General features: G+C 41.6%; 1 protein-coding gene across 3 annotated transcripts in view; it reads right to left on the bottom strand.

Moving 5' to 3' along the window:
• TTC7A (tetratricopeptide repeat domain 7A) overlaps positions 1-23,883 on the bottom strand; it is a 177,212-nt gene that overhangs the window by 39,394 nt on the left and 113,935 nt on the right. For all 3 annotated transcript variants that reach the window (XM_026845266.1, XM_026845265.1, XM_026845267.1), the window contains 4 exons: positions 23,069-23,185; positions 19,020-19,117; positions 12,418-12,552; positions 1,067-1,269 (listed from right to left, as the gene is read on the bottom strand). In XM_026845266.1, the coding sequence (XP_026701067.1) occupies positions 1,067-1,269; positions 12,418-12,552; positions 19,020-19,117; positions 23,069-23,185 (553 nt within the window). The remainder of the gene's footprint in view (positions 1-1,066; positions 1,270-12,417; positions 12,553-19,019; positions 19,118-23,068; positions 23,186-23,883) is intronic.

The following is a 23,883-nucleotide window of genomic DNA, read 5'->3' on the forward strand; positions in this document are numbered from 1 at the left end:
ATGAAACATTAACTATTTTGACTTCATAAGAGTGTTGGAGAACGGCTTGCAGAGAGTAAGGCCATGGGTATCTGCAGAAGCTGATTACAGCCATCTGAGGTAAACAAAGGAAAAAACCCAGGGTACAGTTATGCTAACAAAGGACTGTTATGTTAACAAAGAGAGAAACTGAGGTACATTATGACCTTGGGGGTGATGGAAAAACAGCCCTGGGAGAAAAACACGTTCAGAAGAGGGAAGGTGTTTACGCATACCTGAAGTGCCACAAGGGGCTATTATAATATAGCTTTTTACATGTGTCCAATAGATTTGTGAGTAGTATGCATGATTATTGTAGAGTGCTTATATAAGGTGTGATTTCTTTCAATAAAGTTGAAGCTTGCTCTATCATTCACATTGAATCGGCTGCTTGCTTCCTCCGCCCGCCGCATAAGAGAATTGGGTTTTGGTCTTCCACAAATTCCCTGTATTAAGTTCTAGGCCCTGTGTCTGTAAATAAGCTTGTTTTGGTGATGGTGCAACAGAAAAAAAACCCTTGTTGGACAGGAGTGTTACCAAAACCCCACACAAGTGTGGAGTCATTACTGCTATAAAAGGTTGGAGCTAAGCCGCAGTTTAAGACAATAACACATTAATTTTACCGTAAACTTATAATTTAGCTTGATTTGAGTAGACACAAGACTCCAGCCCAAGGTTTACAAACCCTGTATACATCTATATTCTATAGTTATTTCGTCCAGATCTCTCAAACATCAATGTACTGTTTATTTAAAATACGTAACAGTTACTAGGAAAAGCAGCAAGACAAAGCATTGAATTGACTTCCAAAACTATCAGCCTTTGTCTATTAAAATATTTACTTTTGAGACAAGTCCTAATTAGTTAAAAACATTCCATCCAGTCTTAAAATAGAGGTTCAAGCTACCCAATTTATTCTTGGAACAGTCACTTGCTCTCAGGATTAGGAAGACAGTGGCATCCAGAGCAAGCATGAGCCCTCTCCCCTCTTATTACAGTTAATCAGAAACATAAATACTATAATGGAGCTGAGCCCCTGCAAACTCACCAGGCTGTGCATAATTTCCACTCCAGCTGGATTCACAGTGAGTGCTTCATCATACAATTGCCTAGCCTCCTCCAAATTGCCTTTCATCTCTGCAAGCCTCCCACGCATGTACAGTACAGCATGAGATGTGGGGAAAAGACTAGCTGCCTCCTGGATACAAAAGCCTGCTTCTTTGAGATGCTGCTGTTCCATGAAGAGTTCAGCTAAAAAACAAACAAACAAACAAAACAACAGAAAAAAAACCCAACAAAACAACACTCTACCGTTAGTTGAAATAAGTCAGAGACCTTTCTTTTCATTAATTACCTATCATCTCCCTTAAGCATATTAAAACACAAGGCCATGATCCTGCGCAGTGCTTAACTACTATGGTTAGTTCTTACTATGACAAGTGGATTCACTGAGTATTTTTTCAGTGCTAAAGACTCTAATACAGATGTTCATAGACATCTTTGGGTATTGTCTGGACAGAGGACGGCCTTAAGGATTCCACAATCAGGAATGTAAACAGTGCTGAACTGAGCCCTAAGGAAGCAGGGCTAGTAGCCACTTGGAGCCCTCATATGCATTTCCAAATAATCTGGGGAAAAAAAGAACAGAGTAAGTCATCACTGTCTACTATGATCTTTAAACATGGCAGAGTAATAGGATACATCTGACTGGACTGGACATTAGATAACTTATTTAAAAGACTATTTCCACATTTTAAAAGATGATTAAAAGTGTTTCTCTCTGCTTATTTGTCTAGTTTATGAGACAGCTGTCTCTTAACTTTCAGAGACTATTAAAAGCAAAAGGCTTTTATCATACTTATTTATATCGTGTATTCACGCATTTACTTCCTCATGCATACTCTACAGAAAAACAAAACAGAGCTCTTAGAAGAGACTGCTCAGTCATTTACTTTCTTCAATTATCAGCAACTATCTTAGTGATTTTCTTAGAAAAATCTAACAGGCATACTAATGTGCTTGATTGTTAATTTGTTAATCAAATAATTTATCATGTTAAACAAATTTCACAACCTATCTCATGGTTAAACTTTAACATTTCTCTGGATTTGGACTAGATCATTGGACTAAATGATCATTGTGGGTCCCTTCCAAAAAAATCTGTCTATTCTAATTCTAGATTTATCATGCATTAAATCCTTGTAAAAGGCTTCAAAAGTGATAACTCAGTTTTCACTGCCGCACATAACTGAAAAGGGAAATTGTGTTTTTCAATATATATATATGTATGCATGCATGTATGTATGTATGCATGTATGTATATAAAATAATTATCTCTATACAGCGGCCATTGCTCTTTGGCCTCTAACGTGTTTGTGTTCTATACATTATCACTGCAACAGCTCAAAGTCTATTTTTTAACTGATGTGGTAATGCAGTTAGTATTGACAGTTCAGGAGTCCAACTCAAAAAACTAATTCAGGCTCCAGATTTAGATAAGTAATTCTGAAATTAGAGACAATGGTAAATGCCCTAACTGTTAAAAGGTAGTGAATATTCTCAGGAAGTCTCTGTAAGGGTGGAAATTAGCCTATACATTCCTCTTAAATAGCTTTGAAACTCTGCCAGTCTCAAAATGTTGGGAGACCCAGATGACTGTGAGGACCTGGCATGACAACATAGAGCTTGCTGAGTAGAGGTGAGCAGGAGAGCATCTCAAAGGCAGTCCTGCCTGACCATGGAAAGGCTCCTCCTTGGCCTATCTGGCATGAGCCTGGGACCACAAATAACACTTCTACTGGCACACTCAAAATGATCATGAACTGAAATAACAGCATGGCTGAATACCCTTTCACTTCTGAAGTGGTCCTTCTAGAGGAGGGGTGAGACACTGTTGAGAAAATGCTTTCTTAGCCATCCTTAGGTTGTGCTACAGATAAATGTCATTGTCCAAGGCTGTCAACGTGAGCAAAACATTAATTCCTTGGTAAGAGCTATACCCTTTCAAAGTGAGTCATATACATTTCTCTCTAGTTAATCATTATCAAATCACAGCATGCCTCCCTTCCCATGGCTCCAAAAGGCTGCAGCTATCCATAATAACAGAAAGCAAGGCCATGTACCTTGTCAAGCTGAGTATGTGTGCAGCTTTATTCAACAGTTTGTGGGAGGACAGTATTTTACTTGCACTTCCCAAGGAACAGAGCATTTTCCTGCCAAGTGCTGCACAGCAGCTGATGCCATGCATGTGGCAATAATGAGATGTGCAAAGTGACGATTCACAGCCTGAAGATGAACACTTTGTTTGCAAAGTTAGCACAAACTTAGTGGCACAAAAAAAAGGGGTGAAATCCTGCCACTGAAGTCAGCAGAAGTTCTGGATACTGCCATATTTAAAGGTCTATTAGCAACAAACAGCATAATGTAACTTGCTTCATTTCAGAAAAGAATCAGGAGCAAGGGGTTTTAGACGTGAAATCAAGCACAGCTGGTGTTTCAATGCATACAAAATGGAGAGTACTTATTCTTTCTTTCAACGGTACCTGCAAATCTTCTTCAGTAATAACAATTATTTAGAGGAAGTGCAGCAACACAGAATCTAAATAAGATCTACAAATTGTGTTTTATGGTATGGTAATGTAGCATATTAAAGTTCAGTCCATTTCTTTGCAGGCTTAAGAGTCAATAAAAAATTATTTAATGGTGAGGGAGGCTAATTTACATTAAAAAAAGAATGAGAGATGTGCTTTTGGGTTACAAAAGGAAAAAAGTGCACCCACCCAGCTAAAAATAGACATTAAAGGAAATCGTTTAGGCCTGCATTAAAATGTGTTTTCTGTAAACTCATTTTTCATTTCTATTACATACTCATTTTATTTACAGATTAACAAGATACGCTTACGTAACATAGAATAAAAACACAGCTAGAGGCAGAAATCAACCCCCAAACCCAAGGACTCATTAAACTCATCATGGTAATACTACTGCCTCCTCCATGGCACTGAAAGTACTGAAACACCCACCTTTGTATTATCTGGGTTAGCAGCTTCCTGTCCTATGGATTATTCAGTGTATCTTCTTATATCACCTAATCTTGCTGTAACTAAACAGCTAACCAAATTAGCAGTCCTCTCAAGGAAGTTCTGTTATAGAGATGTGACACTAAATTCCATTCCTAAACAGAGGTTATCTCCTCAGTCTGACACTGGTACCGAAGATCTGTAATTCTTACCTTGTGAAAGGTTCAATGCTTCAGAGAAACTATTTATGAACCTCCAGTTGTCAGACTACATCAATCTTGGTACTGACATTTTTTGCGGCTTTGAATCTAAAGGCCATGTTTGCAAGGTACCTAGCTCTCTCTCAACACCATTTTCATAAAAACTTCAACAAATTTGCATTCTGTTTTGAACTAGGTACCACCAAAGGCTCTCTGAATGCTACTGAGCAAAGAGAGATGATCATCCCAGATGTACCAACTCGTCTGTTAGCTACCAACTCCAGAAACTCTTGAGTATGAATGATTATTAGGAAGTATTTCAGCGTTTTTAAATAGAGGTATAGGCTGAGACAATACACTGCATGGATGGGCAAAGACAGGATGAATCGTGCACTATCTCCTTTCATTTACTAATCGAAGCTTCACCCTGCACCCACTGAGACCATGCGCAGCTATCCAGCTGACTCCTAAGTCCAGCCTAGCACGATTCATTTCTTATATCTAACTTACACTTCCCATCTTTCTCGTGCAGTACTGTTCAGTCTACTCTGCTGTTGTTCCAGACAACTGTCATCTCCTCTAGTGGCTGTGGCCTCCTGTCTTGACTTGCAACTAAACTTCCACTGATCTTAATGCTGGGCCCAATCCTTGAGAGCAGCATGGATCTCCACTCAGATTATCATTAGCTCCTAATACAAGCTCCTAGTTCCTTCAGCTGTTTCTGCTAGCATTTAAGTTCATCTACAGTGAAAATCCTTAATCAAGTGAGTATTGCCAGAAGCGTATAATCTACTTGCTCTCTAAAGACCAGTAACAAATGCACAGACCCAGAGCACTTCCCAGAATACTGACAAAGCCAGATCTCCTACAGTCAGACTCCTTTTTGTTTGTCTCCAAGACAAATTATTTGACAGATCTCCGTTAGGGAGTCCATCAGAAGAGTAACAACAGTGTAATCTAGTCATGTCTGCATCACAGTGCTAGTCTGAGAAACAGAGGTGTTTGCCATCACCGTGAACACTGACTCTATTTGTCGTTTCCTAAGTGTTTCAAAGCAGCATCAAGAATGATTGTGCTTGTCACCACAAAAGCAGCAACAAGTGTAATTCTAGCCAAAAAATTCAAACTGATTTGAAATGTATTTCTGCAGCGTGAACAACCCAAGAGTTAACATTCCATTCCTTGCAAATCACGTTTGGTGTTATCCAAGATGCAGCACTTAACTCCTACAAGCAGACTGCTCTACATTGCTCGGTTGTGTGTGCCCACTGGATCTAAAGCACTTGTCTACTCTCTCTCGTCTACCCCAAAAATGCTCCTGCTCAGTGACATGGCCAGCATAATGCAGCCAAATGCCCAGCACGATGGTACAGTGGGGAGCAGCCCTTTACACTTTAAGAAGGTGAGAGCACCTGTAAAGGTGTGTAGGAAGGTGGTTTCTGTCCCACATCACGTGCCTTCAGGGGTTATTTAGCCAGGTGGAAAGACTCACTCCTCTGAGACAGCGCTGCCTTCAGCAGTGAATACAGAGCTATTACCGTGACAAAGGGTTCCCCTGCTGCCTTTCCCTTCTGGCAGGTGACTTTTAGTCATTGTTCCATGTTATGACATCACCCTGCATGCACCCTGCTTGACAATTCGTGGGCAGATTAGATGGAAGATTGCTCAAAACCGTATCCTGACTGCAATAATTTCATTTGATGCAAACTTTTGATACAGAAATGAAGAACAGAAACTGCCACGTGTTCCCCTCCACCTGAGCTCAGCCACCTGGTCTTTTGAATGAGGCAACAGATTTACAACCTCAAAGGCTGCCTTTGCATGCAAACCGGTAGTTCACTGGAGTCCAGGGACCTGCTTTAAATTTCCAAGCTTCAGGTCTCACAGGGGATGAAATGGCCACTAAGCTTTAAATAAATGGTCTGTTTCCTTCTTCATGACTGTGTACACTTTATCACTTGCCCAAGACGTACTGAGCAGCTGAGGGAATACTAGTATTTGGTACCCTCTGTTGTTCTCTGGATAGCACTGGAAGTGCAACAGGTTCCTCTCCAACTCTTGGCAAAGGATCTACAGACTGCTTAACAAAAAGCATTGCTAGCTGCTGCCTGTTTCCTTCACAAGCGAGTGTTCAACACACACGTGCATGTTTGCATGTTCCAGACTCCGAGAAATGGCATGTGCTCTTTGAAGGGTGCCCATGCCAACGGATTATCAGTCCACAAAGTTTCATGTCCTGCTCCAGCAATGAGAAATATCCAAAACCCTCAGGAATGAGGAAGGCAATCCAAAATGCACAATACTGATAAAAGGCCAAGACTCCTTTTTAAATTTTAAATTAATTGTTGATAGAAAATAAAATAAACCAAGCTGGAGAGTGCAGCCCAAAACCTGGTATCCCCTTGAGGACATTCAGATGAAGAGAAATGGGGAATTTGGTGATCTTAGCCTGCACCAGAAAGGCCTAGGACAGCGCTTGCTAAACCAGGAGGCTTAGCAGAACCACTGCTGGCTTCTTAACTTCACTAGTAGCATTTTGAAGGGGACAAAGTCAGCTCACTTTACCACTTCTATCTCCTGTGTGAAGTGTTTCTAATACATCCTAGTAAGTAAACACACGGCACTGCAACCATCTTTGCACTACACCTTTATTTTCCTCAGTAATAGCTGCGGAATAAATTACTCCCTCCTGCTCTCTCTCACCAGGCTCCTGCTTTTCACACTGCAAAAAGCCACAAAAATCAGCAGGGTTTACGGAGTTCAAGAACTCAAACAGTGAATAGGAAGTTCTAAATTTGAAATTCTAAAATTTTGAAACACTTTTTCTTAAAAAACAAAAAGAATGAAAAATAGAATTGCTTCAACAACCAGTGCTGCATTACTGGACAGTATCTGGTCCCAGTTATCCTGGCAATGTCAGTAAAGATGTCTCCCAAACCTGATAAACACTTTTAATATCAGGGCTAATAACTTGAGGGGGCTTAGGATTGTTAAAAGCTTTGGGAAGAAAGAGCATTTACATACCCGTGTGCAAGCTCTGCAAATACAAGTTGTGCTGGGTGAGCCGAGGGGCAGCAGGGAGGGCCTGGCTATGCCCTTTTGGCTGCTGCTGGGGTGCCTGCCGTGCGGCTGTGCGGCCACGGGCCAGCTGGGGTTGAAGATTCCAGCCCACAGGCCCTGACGACACGTTCTCGTGGAACAAAGCCCATCTCCTCTAACACAGCTTTTTCCCAGGAATTAGCCCATACAGAATAAAATAAATAAATCGCAAGTGTTTTGTGAAGGGAAAAAAAAAAATAATTCCTGCTGTACATAACTCGGGGGAGCAGATGTTTTTCCATTAGCTCACTGTTCTCTGCTACACTGGTTTTCTTTACATTTCTTGTCTGTGGCATGTTCATGATAAGATTTTTTTCCTGGGGTAAACTTTAGCATGTTACTGAGACAGCAGGTAGCCCACTCCAGCCCCACTGTGAGTACACGGAAGAGTTATCCTAGTAATTTTTCTTTAAATGTTCCTTTAAATTAGCCTTAGGTCTACCTGGTGAGGTTTGCAGGCTGTGCTTAGCAGGCATTTAGCCAATCTTAGATCAAATTACCAGACCTACTTTCCTGTGAGTGGCCATATTTGGTAAAGTATTGGGTTAGTCAAGAAGCTAAATTGTCAGATATAAAGTACTAGTAAAGACAAACAAAGTGGACATTGTAGTTAAAAGTAAAGCTTAAAATAATATAGTAACAGAAGTTGGAATTAGAACTCTTATTAAAACTGGCTTGCAGCATTCTAAAATGCTCTGTATAAATAGAGCATACAGTTATTACTGTCTGGAAATATAATCAAACATACCTCAGATAAGAAATCACTCCAGTTACCCAAAAAGCTTAAAACTATTAAAACTATTTCTTTTCAGTACTGATATGCTTTGCTCTCTGGGTCAAAAGTGATTTTATAAAAGTGTCAAATGAAGGTAAATTTTGGTCCTAAATTTGAACCACTTCAAGTACATTTTCCTTTGCCAAACAGCACGACTATTTTCTAATCAGAAGGGAGGAGTACTGGCATGATTTTTAAAAGGAAGTAAGGGGTAGAAATAGTTCATAGGTCAGACATTTCTTTTGGTAACACAAGTGGTATTATCACCATTTACCACCCATTATCTAGGATTACCCTTGTAGTTCTTTCTGCAACAAGAGGTGGGAGTTTGTAAGGTTTACCAGTGCTACAGAAGTTCCTTCTCTCCTCTCAAAGCTGAATTCAAGCTCTCTGTCAGGAAAGTGGAACAAAGAGGAGAAATGAGCATATGTATTGCATAAAGACCACCTCTCTTGGAGCTGCACCACCGCAGCATGTGCACTGCAGCACCCTTCCTGAGTCCTCTCTGAAATGAGTTGTTCCTCAGACTTTTTGGGCCAAGAATAATGTTTAGGCTTATTAATGTTAAAGACTAATGAGATGACTCCTTTTAAGAAGCCATTACATTTCAAGAGGACTGGGGAGTGTATTGCTAAAAGGGCGCAGACCAGCTGTGTTAACAGTCTTTGCTGCAGAACACTTGAAAACAGAGTATGCCTATTAGTATTCCAAGCATGCCTGCTGCTGGGAGTGGACAACCTTTCTAGTCTTTGGGGACAGCAGAACTCATACTCTTCCAAAGCTAATTGTAACCACCTGCAGGGAAAACAGGAAGATATGGAAGCCCACTGAAGAAATGTGCTAAACTCTCTGCTGCAGATGACTGTACTCCCAGCTGGTCCTCCAAGAGATAGCTGGATATAAGATTAACGGTGAAAATTCAGTTTTATTTAGATGTGTGAAAGAGGACTCTTTCTAGAGACCACAGATCCATTCAGTAGTTCTTTCCTTGCTTGCCAAGTTCACTAGGCATTGCTGCAGGGAAAGACAAGGTGCAGCATCCATTATAGTGCAGCACATTTGGACTTGGCAGCTGCACTTCCAAAGCCGCTGCTTGACTGTCTTCCCTATGTAACTGTGCTGGTCATAAACCCAGAAAAGTTGCAGATAAAACCACTAGGTCTATGCCCTCATATGTGCAAGGTAAGTATCTTCAATCACAGCAAAAAAGAGATCAACTATTTGCACAGGGTTCACAGCCTTGCCTTCAGCCACTCTTAAAGGAATGCACATATTCTCATGCACTAATTGTGAGACCTGTTAGGAGCCCAGCAAGGGCTCTGCAGCTCTGAGTGACTGAGGATGCTTCTGCACAAGTAACTCCTGTTGCAGCTGCAGGTGGAGGATGATACAGTAAAGATTCCCTTATGTGAGCACTATCTGATAGCTACCGCCTACAAATGGTCACTTTTACAAGTGTATGGGCTACAGGAAAAAGCAACAAGATGCTTGTCAAGCACTGCAACAGCCTGCCCAGGGAAGTGGCTGAGTCACCATCCCCAGAGGTATTTAAAAGATGTGTAGATGTGGCACCTAGGGACATGGTTTAGTGGTGGACTTGGCAGTGCTATGTTAGCAGTTGGACTCCAAGATCTTAAAGGTCTTTTCCAGCCTGAACGATTCCATGATTCTATGTATGTGCTGGCTTTGTGGCCTGGCCTGGCCTGGCCTGGATGCTGGGGGGCGGTAAGAACAGCCTCACACAGCTGTGGGATAGCTGGATTTGTATATCTCTTTCCAAATTAAGTGCAGAAAGCTCTAACCGGATCAGTCAGTTGGTACCATTAGTTTTTATGCCTTGGGATATGAAGAGGCACAGGAACTGTAATGGCTTTAATGGAACCCAGACATGATTGCAGCATGGTGCTCTAAATCCATACCCACACATGGAGACATGGCCAGCTGCATCCTGTTAGTGTTTGAAAAGGACAGATGTTTTGTTATAAATTTACTGTAGTATGAGGTTAGGAAATTGTAATAATTTTATCTAAAGATTTATGATTCATGTTAAAAAGGTTAAAGTGTTAATGACAACAAAAACAATACACGAGTCATTTCCCAAAGGCAGATTAACATTTTTTCCTTTTAGTGATAGGGCACCGAGGTATGAAAAAGTTAGGCAACTTGCCTAGAGTCACAAGATGACTCACTGACTGAAAAAGGACAAGTCCAAGCTAAACCTGATAGAAATCTACTGCATACTGGTGCAGCTCTTTCATGAACATGAAGGAACTCTGGATGCAGGTGTCAGAATCTTATGCTAATTGCCTGTTGGTTTCCACAGTTATTAATTTTGGGGTGAGCTGTAATGCAAAAGCACAAGACCACCTCAATGGTTCTTAACCACTCATTTCTGTTTATTTTGTTGTTTATGAGATATCTTTATTTTGGAAGTTATTAGCTTTTTAAAAATATACCTGCTCCTCCTTTCCCCTCCTTCTAGATGGGAAAGATTCTAGTACAGAGGGGTCAGTGATACCCTTTTGGAATACTCCACTCACTAAGCCCAGTGTAAGATCCAACCCACTTCAAAGAAGTCCTCTAACTATTCAGGTGCTGTGCCCTTCTCCGCAGAGAGTAAAGACTACTCCAAAATACCTGCATCTCTCCTCATCCATAAGGACCTCACCAAGAGCTTATTAAGCTGCATCCATAACAATAACTGACTTCAGTAACAAAATTACAAAGCAGTCACAGTATGTATTTTCTGAATATCAATCCTGATTCAAGTCCAGTTAAAAGTAAGCATGAAACAAAGTGAAGATTTAAAAAACGATAGAATAAGGCAGAAAAGTTACTACTTATAAAAATAAATTCTATCTAAAAGAATTAACACCTTTAAGAAAGGCACTCACTCGATTTACACTGAAAAGTAATCGTAGCAATTCACAGCTAGGTCACAGCAAGCACTAGGCCTTTATTGCTTTTGTCTTTTCACAGAGCAGCAAAAATGTAAACTGCCTAGAGCTATCTGCAGGACGATGGCCAACAGACACCTGACTTCTCATCACAACAAACTCCGTTTTTTCTGCTCCCCACCAGCCTCCTCTGCAGCGTTAAATCGGGAGCATATAAACTGAATAAAGCAAAACCTTGTTAGTGATTTTGAAGCCCACAGCACATCACTGAAATTTACATACACACAGGCCATTAAGTAAACACATGTGATTAACTTAAAGGATGATGCATTCCATCAGGTAACTTCTTTTGTTTAATAGTTAGGCAATTGTAACAAAAAGAATGTCACATATTTTGTGCCAAAATGGAAGTCTAACTGACAGGAAATGGTCCACAAAAACAGCTATAAAAATCTTTGCTGAGAAGTCGAGTGAGACTGTCAGGTTTTATGTGAGAATTGTCAATTGTACAGATTAGCTAAATGAGAATTTGAAGGTTCTCCTGAATATAGAATAGTAAATTATGAGCAAGGTTCCAGTGGGCTCTGCTTTTTTTTTTCATTGCAAATGGTAGCAGAGAGATCTAAGAAACAATCACAGCACTCAAATGGTAAGTTCACGCACACAACTGTAGGCCCAGTTGTGGAAGAAAGGCTGTGTCTCTTAAGAGCAAAACTGCACGGTCAGAACTCCATCAGCCCTGAAATGTTGGAACGCAATGGCAGAATGTGCTGGTCAACTTTGTTCCTCATCGAGTGTCCTACATAAAACCCATTTAAGAGTTTGGAGATTGCCTCCAAGTCGAGTTCCTTCTCACGGTTCTCTTTTCCCTTTATGTGTTCTGCTGTACCATCGATGCATGAGTGTCTTAAACTGACATGCAACCTACAAGTCCTTGGGATAGTCAAGGATAAAATGAGTGGAGGACTCGTTCTTTTAAATAATTTTTACTTAAACCTCAGCAAAGATTGGAAGGTTCCCAGTTTAAATAACATTTAACACATAGTTTGCCCAGTCTTATTGCAGGGAAGCACGTAGGCAAAGGAGAATGAAAATAACTGTTCCTACTAACTACCATTTGTTGATGAAGAACTACCTACAATCTTTTAAAAGCATATTTTAGCGATGATTGAAGTTTTCTGTGTGTTATGGAAAAATAGAGGCAAGCTGAAAAATTGGACTACTCCAGTATTTTCTTTGGTATATTGAAACAAGTAAGTGGTATCTCGAAAACCGGCTGGGAGAGATAGGCAGATTTTCTGCTGGAATAAGGTGATTTTCAACTACTGATTTCAACTACTCTGTTAATGCTTGTGTCATCTCATTCACCACTGGGGGGAAAAAGGAACTCCAGGTGGTCCAGGACTTACCAGCTCGTAGCCAGATTTGTTCAAGAGCTATCCACAGCTGCATGGGTCCTTGTTTCATTGCACTGCTCTGCATAGTTATTTCAGACATGGCCTGTTCCAGTCTTGATGCAGCAAGGGAAGAGGCTCGCTGTGATCCTATAGACCAACCAAACAATAACATTCATGCATTTTATATATATTTTGGATATTTCTTTGATTCATTAAGGCGGCAGGTCTGATTCTCCACTCACTGCATCAGTTTTATGTAGTAAGAATTCCCATGGATTCTGGGGTGACCAACTGGAGAACCACGTTTTATAGAAGGTTAATTTACTGAAAAAAACCCCTACTAAATTACCCAAGGGCTGCAGCTCAAACAAGCAAATGAAGAGACAGACAGTAATTTTATAAATGCCTGCTTAGCATTCATCAACAACTGTAATTCACTCATTTGGAAACCAGAACTCTACCATCAAATATTGCCCACCAATACTTATTAGTAACCCATTTTATAAGCACACAGTCACCATACAATTACAAAATATGGCCCAGTAATGTAAAATCTTAGTACAGCACTACAGAGTAGCTTGGCACCATTCATACAGCACACATGTTTCAAGTGACATCAATATTGTTCTGCTGGTTTAGAGGCAGTGTGGTTTTTAACCTCAGGAGCAGAAAGCTCAGTGCTTTGACTTTATTAACCTTTAGTATGCACTGTAACATTTATGCAAGAATAAAGTATTTGACGCCTACATCTCTTGGACAAAACATCACATCAAAAGCTATTCCCAGGAAGAACTCATGTGCAGAGACCACATTCTCCAGTACAGCAAGTGGGATTATACTGGTGAGTTGGCCTCTCAGAGGGGTAACCAAAAGGGTGGCAACAAAATAAGAAGCAACTAAGTAAGATTTCAGAGTTGGCTTTGTAAAGTTTTGGGAAATAAATCTTCTAATATATATAGGTTTAATGTAACTTTAAGGTTGATAAACTCTTTCTCTGGAGAGCTGCTGTGACTGAAGCACTTGCACTGATTAACATTACTCTTCAATCGATCCTTACAGGCTGGCCTTGTAGACCCCAAGGTTCTGGAGTTCAAATCCCACTTTCTCTCACCGCAGACACCCTGAGGGAGCAGTAGAGCCTAGGAACAGGTACTCTGAGAAGCTGGGATGGCTCTGGGCAAGGCAAGGGACACAAGGGCAAACACCTGTCACCGGGGCATATGCATTAAGCGGTCTCTCCGAGAGGGCCAGCATACTTTTCCAGCTGGAGCATGCTGAAGAGAGGGTTGCCAAACCACACCCCCTCACCAGCAGACCACCACCCGGGGCCAGGGCGCCAGCAGGCAGAGCAACATGGTCCCCTGGCTCTGGTTCACTGGCTGGCACTCCTCTGAACGCCAAGCTGGGACGCAGCCTTCTGCCAGGCGTGAAGGGAGGCACATTTCAGCCCCACACTCCTTTGGGAAGACACCTGTGCAGTGTGGGGCACGACGTGGCCCGCTGCTTCTACCTAAGGCGAGGCAGCGCTGCCTGTCCCTCTGAGTGTCATGGCTAGGGAGAGGCTGCAAGTGCGACTCGAAGCCTGAAACTGCTGTGGGAAATATCTGTCCCATTATCTCACCGCTAACTAACGTAATTCATTTTAAGCAGAACTTCAAAACAGCCCTGAAGCGCAGGCGCCTCCCACGGCTCCCTTGGAAAAATGCAAATGTGCTCTTCCTAGATACATTTCTTAAATTCCTACATATTTTCAAAGACATTCCTGATCTAATGTTCCAAGAGATGACAGTGCAGTAATGTAGCAATTATGGCTTTAATGGTACGGTAAAAGCCATTCTGCTTTGCACGGAGAATGTGTTATATTTAACAGTTTATTTAACAGATCCATCTTCAGCCTGTTTCACTACACGGGATTTCTCCTCCCCCAGCCCTGCCCACCCACACTCCTCTCCCCATTCCTACCTACACCTGAAAGAAATTTCCCTGAAAGTCCCAGGAATTCAAGACAGATGAGGGTTGTTTAACATGGGGAAAACTACCAAGCAGTCACCCCCCAGTCATCCAAAACACAGACAGCTTCTTTGCAGGGCAGAGGCAACAAGAAAATGGACACATGAACAGCTAGTGACGTTATTAGGAGCACTCTGAAGTTAGGGTGGACCTCTTGTCTCCTAGATTGGCAAACTTGGCAAAAAATTACATGGGCTTTGAGGATTTTGCAGTCAGCCTAACCAGATTTTTGTATTAGCACTCCTGATCATGTTAGCTTGCTTTGAAAGCAACTTTCAGTATGACATTTCTCTGCCAAAACTGCCCTCTTTCAGGGTGGCTTTCTGGAGCTGTTTCTTGCAAGCACCCGTATAATGCTGCTCTAATTGCATTAGGTGGGCAGATGGGCTAGTGTTTTATTCACATCCTCACAGAGCTCGGGGAAATCCTCTTTGCCTTGCAAGTCAATCCAAGGAGACTTTGTCACCGTAAGGCACATTTGTGCATTTTGGAGAGGTTCACACACTGCTGTGAGGCTAAACAGCCACTTAGGATCTACTAAAGCATCCTTCCCCCACAAAGCAGGCTTTACAGGAATATCACTATAAGCTAGTTGCACTCAAAGGAACACGAGTTAGCTGCTCCTCCTTCTCTTCATTAGCTGGGTAGTTGCCAAGAGGGGAAAGCCTGCGATCTGAGACTGATCTTGCCCAATGCTGTGGGCTTCAATCTGCACAGCCATAAAAAGGGAACCTAAGATACTTAGCAATTTACAGTGGAGGTTCTTTGCATTTAACAACCTTTGGCATTCCAGTCCTTTCATGTTTATTTTTCTTTTCCATTTCAGCCTACACAAGAAAGCAAACCACACTAGGCAGAGACCATCTGATCCCTTCCCATCCTTGCTTGGCCTCAGACACAGATATACACTCCTCCTTCTAGACATACACAAGCCAGATGAAAATGCTCTCTCCATCCCAGACCATTCCAGCACTTTTGCTACTGCTCTTCTTACCCATCTCTGCTGGACAGCTTGGGAATGCTCCTTAAAGCTTGTCTGCCCAAATAAACTCTGTAAGAGACTGTCTTTGCCAGTCTGGCCCTTCTAGACTGAAAGGGGCTCAGTCAAGCTCTGAACCTCAGGCAAGCACTATGGTGGCCCTGGGGGTGGGCTGAAGGCTATATAGAGTATAACTAATACACACTGTCTCCCGAGAGAGGAGGTAGGCATGTATTGCACCAGTACCACTCTGACCTCAGAGTGGCAAGGGAGCCAGAAAAACTTCAAGCAACATTACAAAAATGTCTCTGAATGTCTCATTATAAAATATCTCTTCCTAAAGAAATGTAGATCTTTATATGCTAAAAAACCCCACAAAACCTGTCTCACAAAACTTTAATGTCATGCCTCAAAATACATGCAAATGTTGGCATAAGAAGATATCACATCCATTTGTTATTTTAGTGCAGTCTTTCTCTTTTTAACAGCTCCACTAGACAGAATATAAACTTCATATTTTACAATAAAGCCCTCCACACATTTTGGAAAGAAATCATAACAATAACAAAATTGATTTTGTCATGATGAGCTCTGCATATAAGCCATACAAAATATATCTAAATAATTTCAAAGCACCGTTCTAGGGTTGTTATAAGACCAAGAAGGACCAAGTTTAATATTTTGCATCTATGAAAAAACTCCTATCAAAACAGAAATGTTCCTCAGTAGATTTACTAGGCTTATAAAGAAACACAGAATTCCCTAGCCTAAATCACTTCAGGCAAGAGCATTATAAGATAAGACTAAATCAGAAAAAGAATGAAACAGCAAGGCAGCTGACTGATATTGGCGAATTTAGTTAGGAACACTGCTTTAGTTAGGAGAAGATGAAGAAAATAAAGAGGAATTAATCTTCCTGGCAGCAAACCTAAAATTCTGGCACAGCAAATAATCTCATTGTGGTCTAACTGAGGGAGAAGCCAGTGTCAAACCCGGCCACAGTAACCCCCCCTTCAGTGACGAGCCCAGAGATCACAGAGCGCCTGTGCATTACAGTGATACTGCTGCACACTCCTGGGGGATTTCACGACAGAAACCAGAGCCTGTTCCAGAAGGATGGAAAAAGTCAGACCTCCTCCCTCCTTCAAGCAGCCAGCCACAGCCACAGCTCTGGGGAGGCACAAGAGGGAGAGGGGCTAGAGCTGTATTCTCCAATCTCACCTCCTACTGTCTTCAAAGAGGCTCCCAACCGTGACAACAGACCCAGCTGCCTCCTTTCTGCAGACGGAGAACAGCAGCACCTAGAGCCCGCAAAGCAGCGAGCCACAGACCCTCGCTGAAATCAGCCTGTTCCAGTCTTGCGCTAAGGCGGATGGTATAATTTCAGCACACGTCTCATCCTTACGACCACTGTGGGTGCAACCATGTTAGCATGCAAACCTACATTCTCGAAGTGGAGGAGGAATAAATTTCTTGGCTAAAATCAAACTGCATTCAGTGAAAATCACTTTATGTGCGTGAAAAGCTGGTTTAAAGCTTGCACTTTAATTTGCTCTTTCTGGCAGGCAATACCATGGCATGCAGCACTCTCTGCTGAACTGCAGCTGCTCCATTGCATGCTGGCTGCTAGAACTGGGCTAAGAGCAGGCTGGAACAGGTACCCAACCCAGGTGCTTTTTGAGGAGGGCACTACAGAGAGATCACACATGCCTGAGCTTAGCTGTGGCTCTGGAGAAGGTCACAAAATATTACAGGGTCTGCTGGTGGCAGTTTGATCTCAAAATTTCAAACTATGCTGTGAAGTGGGTGTAGCCCAATTCTGGCCACACTCCTTTCTCCAGACGATTACAAAGCAAGGCAAGTGATCTCCAGAAGAGCACGGAATCCACACGCAGAATAGCTTTTACATACCATTAAGCACCAGCTAGAGCTGAAGGGGCAGGGACCAGTTCAGGCTCAGTCCCACAGTCTAGGCACCATAATCCACTTGCTGTTTCAGCAGCAGAGTGGGAATTGGATGGATAACAGAAGTACTGTGGTGAATAATATTTCTGGGGTTTATTGCTTTCCTAGTAATGCTTAGTGGCTGATGGATTCTGCAAATTACCCACAGTGTTTTCCAAACCATTTTCATATATTCACTGAAACGGAAAGTCCATTTTACTGCCCAGCATCAGGGATGATAGGATATATTTTGCAAATCTTCACAGTTATTTTCAAGTGATGAATATCCTAAATGATTTTGTATTACCAGGAAACTTTCATGTCATCATGTCATATCCACTCCCTTTTGCAGATAATTTTTAACACGCCAAACAGCACACACTCACTTAGTATATCCTCTTCATCTATTTGTGCTGAATTTGGCCTGTACTCTTCAATTAAGCCAAAGACTATAAAACACTGCCATATTAACAATGAGAAAAAGGACCTATACAAAACACAGACACTCATCTCAGCAAAGGCTAGTAAAAGGGAAATGTAATAAACAGATTTAAAATTACATAAATATGCATGTATAGAATCAGTAAGATTACAATGTCATAAACATTGACCCTAAGTGTTTAACACTACAACAAAAGAACAGACAAGTTGAATAATGGTTTGATGTTCGAATGTTTGTATGCTCAAGACCTAACCTTGCAATGCTTTTTAACCATTGGTGGATGTAAATATGGGTTAAACACATAATTTAGATACAAGTCATATACTTAACACTTAAGAACTTGTCCTCCGTCTCAGCCATATATGCTGAGCATGACTTCAGTTTTATCAATTCCAAATGCTCAAGACTCAAACCGCAATTCCCTAGCCCCAAAGCACGAGACTTATTTGTTAGTTTTTAAAATTAATCTTTTATAGTCTTCTTGTCCAATTTCTGAGTCTGTGAGGTTCATTTTTTACAAGTGTTTCCTCTACATCCACAATAGTAGGAAGTTGCTCCCCGAAAAAAACATCCAAGTTTCTCACATAATCATCTGATTTTGAGAGTTAGGATTTTAAAAGAAGCACCAAATATCACGAGACATGATAAAATCACAAGTCAGCAGCACTCTCTGAAAGCTCCCTTTCCCCTTCCTGCCAAGATTAGCTTTGACATCTGTTATTTACATCTGCCTGTATCTGTTACTGTGAATGTCTATTTGCCATATAATAAAGGATCACAAGGTTTATGTACAAATCCCAAAGCAAATCACCCTCTAATAGGAATTGACACTCATTCAGCTTCCCAAAACCACCATAATAGCTATCTTGATCAGGGCATCTAAAAAGGATTAATTTTTTTCAGGGGAAAAAGGAGGAGGGGAAAAAAAAGGGACAGAATTATACAGTTCTTGCAGAAGTATAGTGAACTCCCTTCTAATACCTTTCATGCTCATCTCAGAGAGCTTTGTAAAAGAAAGCAGGAACTCATCTCTTTGTTTCATTGCATGGGGAAACCAAGGTACAGTGACATGTTCTGCAGCAGAGATGCCCCTGGAGACAGAACGGGACCTCCTGACCACCAGCCCAGCAAGACACATGCGTGTAGCACCACCAACCCCCCTCGCCAAAGAAAGTAAAACACTCCCCTCTCACAAATGCATGCATTTAGGATGGGAAAGCACCAATCTTGTTTCCTCACCAGAATCGGTATCATGAGCATCCGGGAGCGTGAGATGCAGTCCATTATGCTTTTTGATCACTGGTGTTTCAGTCACACTACTTCCTTTCTCTGAGCCACTGCAAAGAAACAAAACTGTGTTACCCAGTCCCCTTTCAGCAGAGAGACATTTGCCTCAAAGCAGGCAACAGCCTCATCTCGCTGCCACTGGAACTGGAAACTCAAGTGTTCCACTTGCCCGCAATCAGCTTCTTGATGTGTTGTTTGAACACCCCCACCCTGTCAATGGACAGGAAGCTCAGAGACACGGTGCCCAGCAAGGGCTTCAGGGCACATGGTGGTATCAGTTCATTTGGCTGTTGGGAGTCTTTGAAAACCACTGGACGAGGAACATGTTGGCAGCTAGAAGCCAGACTAGAGGAGGCCAACCACCAGCCCCACACCCAGGAAGAACGACCCTCCCTTGAGCTTGTCTGCAGAAGGATTTGTTGTCAGGTCTGCTGTGCTGATCCTTTTGAAACAGACCAATTACCACCTTCCACCCAGGTGCTAATTTCTGCATTTCAAAGGGATTATTTTCTCCAATTCCACCTTTGTTCTGTTCAGAGGAGAAAGATAAAAGCTACCACATAGCACCACTTTATGAAAGAAGGACTATTTAGTCTGCTCTTCTACCAGGCTTCTATTCTCACAGGAGAAGTCTTCCAAAGGGAAACTCAAAAAAAAAAAAAAAAAAAAAAAAAAAAAAAAAAAAAAAAACAAAGATCTCTTGAGGCTTCCTGTCACCATATAGTCTGCCATCCCCCCAAGATCAGATGGTGATGATATCTCCTCTCATCATCCATTAAGGGACAAAATATCTAAAGGAAAAGTGACTGCCCTGGCTACTTTTTCTGGCCCACTTCCAAGCCTGCAGCTCAGCCTTTGGACAATATTCCTCCCAGGAAACAAGCTGTCACAGAGTCATGATTGCTGTGGATGCCCTGTCTTCCAGTCTGATCCTCTGGTAGGGATTGCACAGGATTCCTTTGAATGTGCATTAATCCAGCAGAAGAATTAGCTTGGGACTACTATTTTGTTGTAAACATGATTACTTTGTTATCACAGAAAACAATAGCAAAAGAAAAACCAAGTCTTGTCCTCAGCTAACAATCTAGGACTGAAAGCCATTTACTGTTGTTCATCATAGCGGTAATCATATTTACAACAGCTAATGAACCTTTTACTTGGGCTTTGGGATCTAACATTATGGTTTCTGTTAACAGACTCTGAATTCTTGGCCATTTTCCTATTTGCACAAATCTCCAGCCTTGACTGGGCCTCCCTGTCTTCTCTACAGGTTTCCACACCGATACCCCATTTGAGACTATCATGTGGTGACAGATACAAGGGAAAATTAAATTCTCTGTCCTGTGCTGATATCAGCCTTGCCTAGCCAGGATTAACCCAAGTGTGAGTGCCCTTAGGGGCACTTCTGTCTTTACTGGTGCATTGTGTACACAAGAACATGGCAGCTGCACTTCCAAATATTACTCCCATGAGGCGAGTGCTGCTTTGCTGCAGCAGCCATCGCCACAAAGTCACTGTTCAGGCATCTGTTCATGGCTGAACACTGGCTTATACTTTATACTCCTACACAACAGACAGGTGATGAGACTGGTAGATGGCCTAAGACTGGCCACAGTTAAAAACTGACCACAGGAGAGCAGCATTCAGAGAATGCTTGATGAGATGGTCTCAGTTAACAAAATGCACCTCAGTACAGTCAACAGCACAGCCTTTTAACTGGGAGAACAGACTGAAATCCCAGCCTGAAAACCAAGTTTTGCATTGTGCAAAACAACCACTCCAAACAGTTTTATTCTTAGTCATTATCCTGGAGAAGGGCTGAAAATGAACTACTCCTTCCAAGCTGCAGTACAAGGCCTTCAGCCAAGAAAGCTTATCCATGAACCACAGAAAGGCCAGTAGCCAGATGATCTGCCTCCTGCATACAGCACTGGAAAGGCTGACAGTGGGACATGCTGCCACTCCTCTTCCCATGCTTTTAAAAGGTAGTTGAGACGGTGGATAAAATGGTGACAAAAATTGATAAAGGAAACACTTGAATGTGAGAGACTGCAGACACACCAGTTTATCAGAGAGAAGACAAGGGGGACTTGAGCATAGCATACGAACAGCTGCCTGGGGAGAAAATACTGGGCCCTGAAAGACTCCTTTAATCTAGCAGAGTCATAGTGAATTTGGAAAGCTGGGAAATTTAGGCCAAACAAATGCAACCAAATGTAACTATAGCACAATGTAATTGTGTAGATGATCAGTTGCTGATCGAACTAGTAAAGAGTACTGGGTTCAAAAGCTCTCAACCTCATATAAATACAGGCTTCTCTTCCAAGAGGCCCTAAAAAATGTTCATGTCCAAGTTTCACTGATAAGAATTCCCCTTAAATTCCTTTGCAAGCCCAACCCAGAATATTTTACATATTTGTTAGCTGATACTGCTGCAATTTGCTTAATATAAGGGGTTTCCTGGGTCACTGAATCCAGTCTAAAACTGCAGGTACCAAGTTCATTCTTGTTACCTTTCAAGCAGTGCTTCCCAATAGAAAAGGCTTTATGAAGTATTTTTTGAGAAAGCCAAAAAGTCCTCTGGGAATAGCAGTGAAATACACATTAGAGTTCCTAAAAGCAAAAGCAAAGCAAAGCAATTTGTTTTGTTTAGGCTTCTATGGCTAAAGCTTATCAAAAGCCTCTAAAACTATCACATCTTGGGTATTTAAGTGTAAAAGCCAAAGCACAGCTTGGGATCTGAATGCACACCAAATGGCTGAACTATTTATTTGTCTGTTTTCCAATGTACTTTCTTCAGACTCAGGCCTGTAGCCCCCCCCACTGCAAAAGTAAATCTTAATCATAATTGTTCAGTGTAGATTCGATCAGCTTCATGAGGACTACTCATGGGTATAAAGATTCATGTGAAAGGTACATGATTGAATCCTTAGCTAAAGAGACTAAGTCCTAAGGAAATCTATTATTCCAGCCTATAAGAGACCATTATCTCTGCTGTTATGTAAATATCTTGATTTTTGTGTTTGGTCTGCTGCTCATTAGCTAAACCAACAGGGAATTACTAATAATTCCTCAAGGACAACTTGAATATAGAAATGCATCATTCTGTACATATACTTCTAGTGTTTATAAAGCTTATGTAAATGCATACAGAAATTGGGGAGCAATGCAAGCTTCATCAGTCTGCTGTTGTGACTGCTGCCATCAAGCATGCTGTCGTCCTCATCAAACACAAACTCTATCGACATTATAGGTGAGAGTAAGTACAGTCTTAGGACAGCATTCCCAAGACAGTTGTACAGTGGTATCATGACTAGGACAATATCCAAAGGGTGTGGGAAGGAAGAAAACCCCACCTGGTGACTTTCACACTTTCTAAACTTTTCCTTTCAGAGGGGAAGCAGATGAGAGAGGGAACAAACAGGGAAGCCAGCACTGTTTAAATGCAGATTTACTGGGACATGGGAAGGGAGAAGGATGTTACATTCTTCACTCCCTTCCTTGCCTAGTTAGCACCACATGCAACTGGCATGCGACCACAGCATATGATAGTCTTGGCTGTGTGGCTTTCCTTGCTTTACTCAGAGCAGGACTGTGTCACCCCCACACATCCCTGGGTGGTGCCAACTACTGCAGACTGTGAACAATAGCTGATGGATGCTCAGCGCTACTGGGGAAAAAAAAAGAAATCTGCCCTCCATTCTGGACATCTGAATATGGATAGTGATGTTTAAACATTCAGATCAGAAACTCTTGGTTCCAACTGCTTCTTCAGTCTTAAAATCTTGAGGTTTTATTGTTTGGGTTTTTTTTTTTCAAATCATGGCTACTAAAATCTTGCTTTTTTTAAAAAAAAATCACAGCTAGAAATATTACTTACGTTTCTTTTTAAACAGTACTGTTTACTATCCTTTTTGCAAAATACGTATCTAGACAATTAAAGAAGATAACTGCATCTCCATTATGAAATCTGAACTTGTTAGACAGTAGAGAAAGCCTACCTGTGCTGTAAAACATTATATACCATCTGCCACACCTGCAACATATGTCTGCATGTCACCAGAGCCTCTTCCGGTCCTTTATGTACCCATTCCAGTTTTACTTTGGTGAAGAGTAAGCTGCAAGATAAAAGAGAGTAACTTCTGTTTTATTGGCATCTCATAAATGTGGAGAGTCAGTATCACTCTAGAAGATCCTGGCAGCCAGCATTTTTACTTGCTTTGTATGTGCAGCAATAGAAGAAAACACCGTGGCAAAAAACATTTCATTTGGCTCAACTTTGATTCCCCACAAGGAGATGAGAGAATTAACAATATTCCTCAGCTGTAGTCAAACTTGCGTCACAAAGCTGGCAGGACAGTGTTAAAAGCAATGCATTGCAAAGATAACAAGGTGAAACATACAGTGAACCTCATTTTAGTTTGGACAGCATTAAAAACAGAATAAAAAGGAATTGCCAGACTGTTTTCTTAGTCTGGCATCTTCCTATAGCACTGGTTTATATAATAAATTTCAGACAATAACGCCAACACACTTCATATACACAGACAATTATGTAATGCCTCACAGGAAGGAAATGCTTTTTCTTAACCTCAGCTGGCAATCATCTCATGCCCCTAGGCAAGACAGCTGATAGCCCTTGTACATTCTTGTTCTAGGTAGTGTAATTGCTGCTACTGTCCTTATACCTAGAAAACTAGTACTTGCACAGACCACTGGAATTCAGCAGAATTAGGTCAAGCAGAGGTTAGAAGACAAATTCAGCAATGACACAACCTACCAGTTGCTGCTAGCATGGCTGTTAACACCATTCTTC

Source organism: Athene cunicularia (assembly GCF_003259725.1).
Source record: "Athene cunicularia isolate RWA chromosome 3 unlocalized genomic scaffold, athCun1 chr3_part1, whole genome shotgun sequence".
Classification (NCBI taxonomy): domain Eukaryota; kingdom Metazoa; phylum Chordata; class Aves; order Strigiformes; family Strigidae; genus Athene; species Athene cunicularia.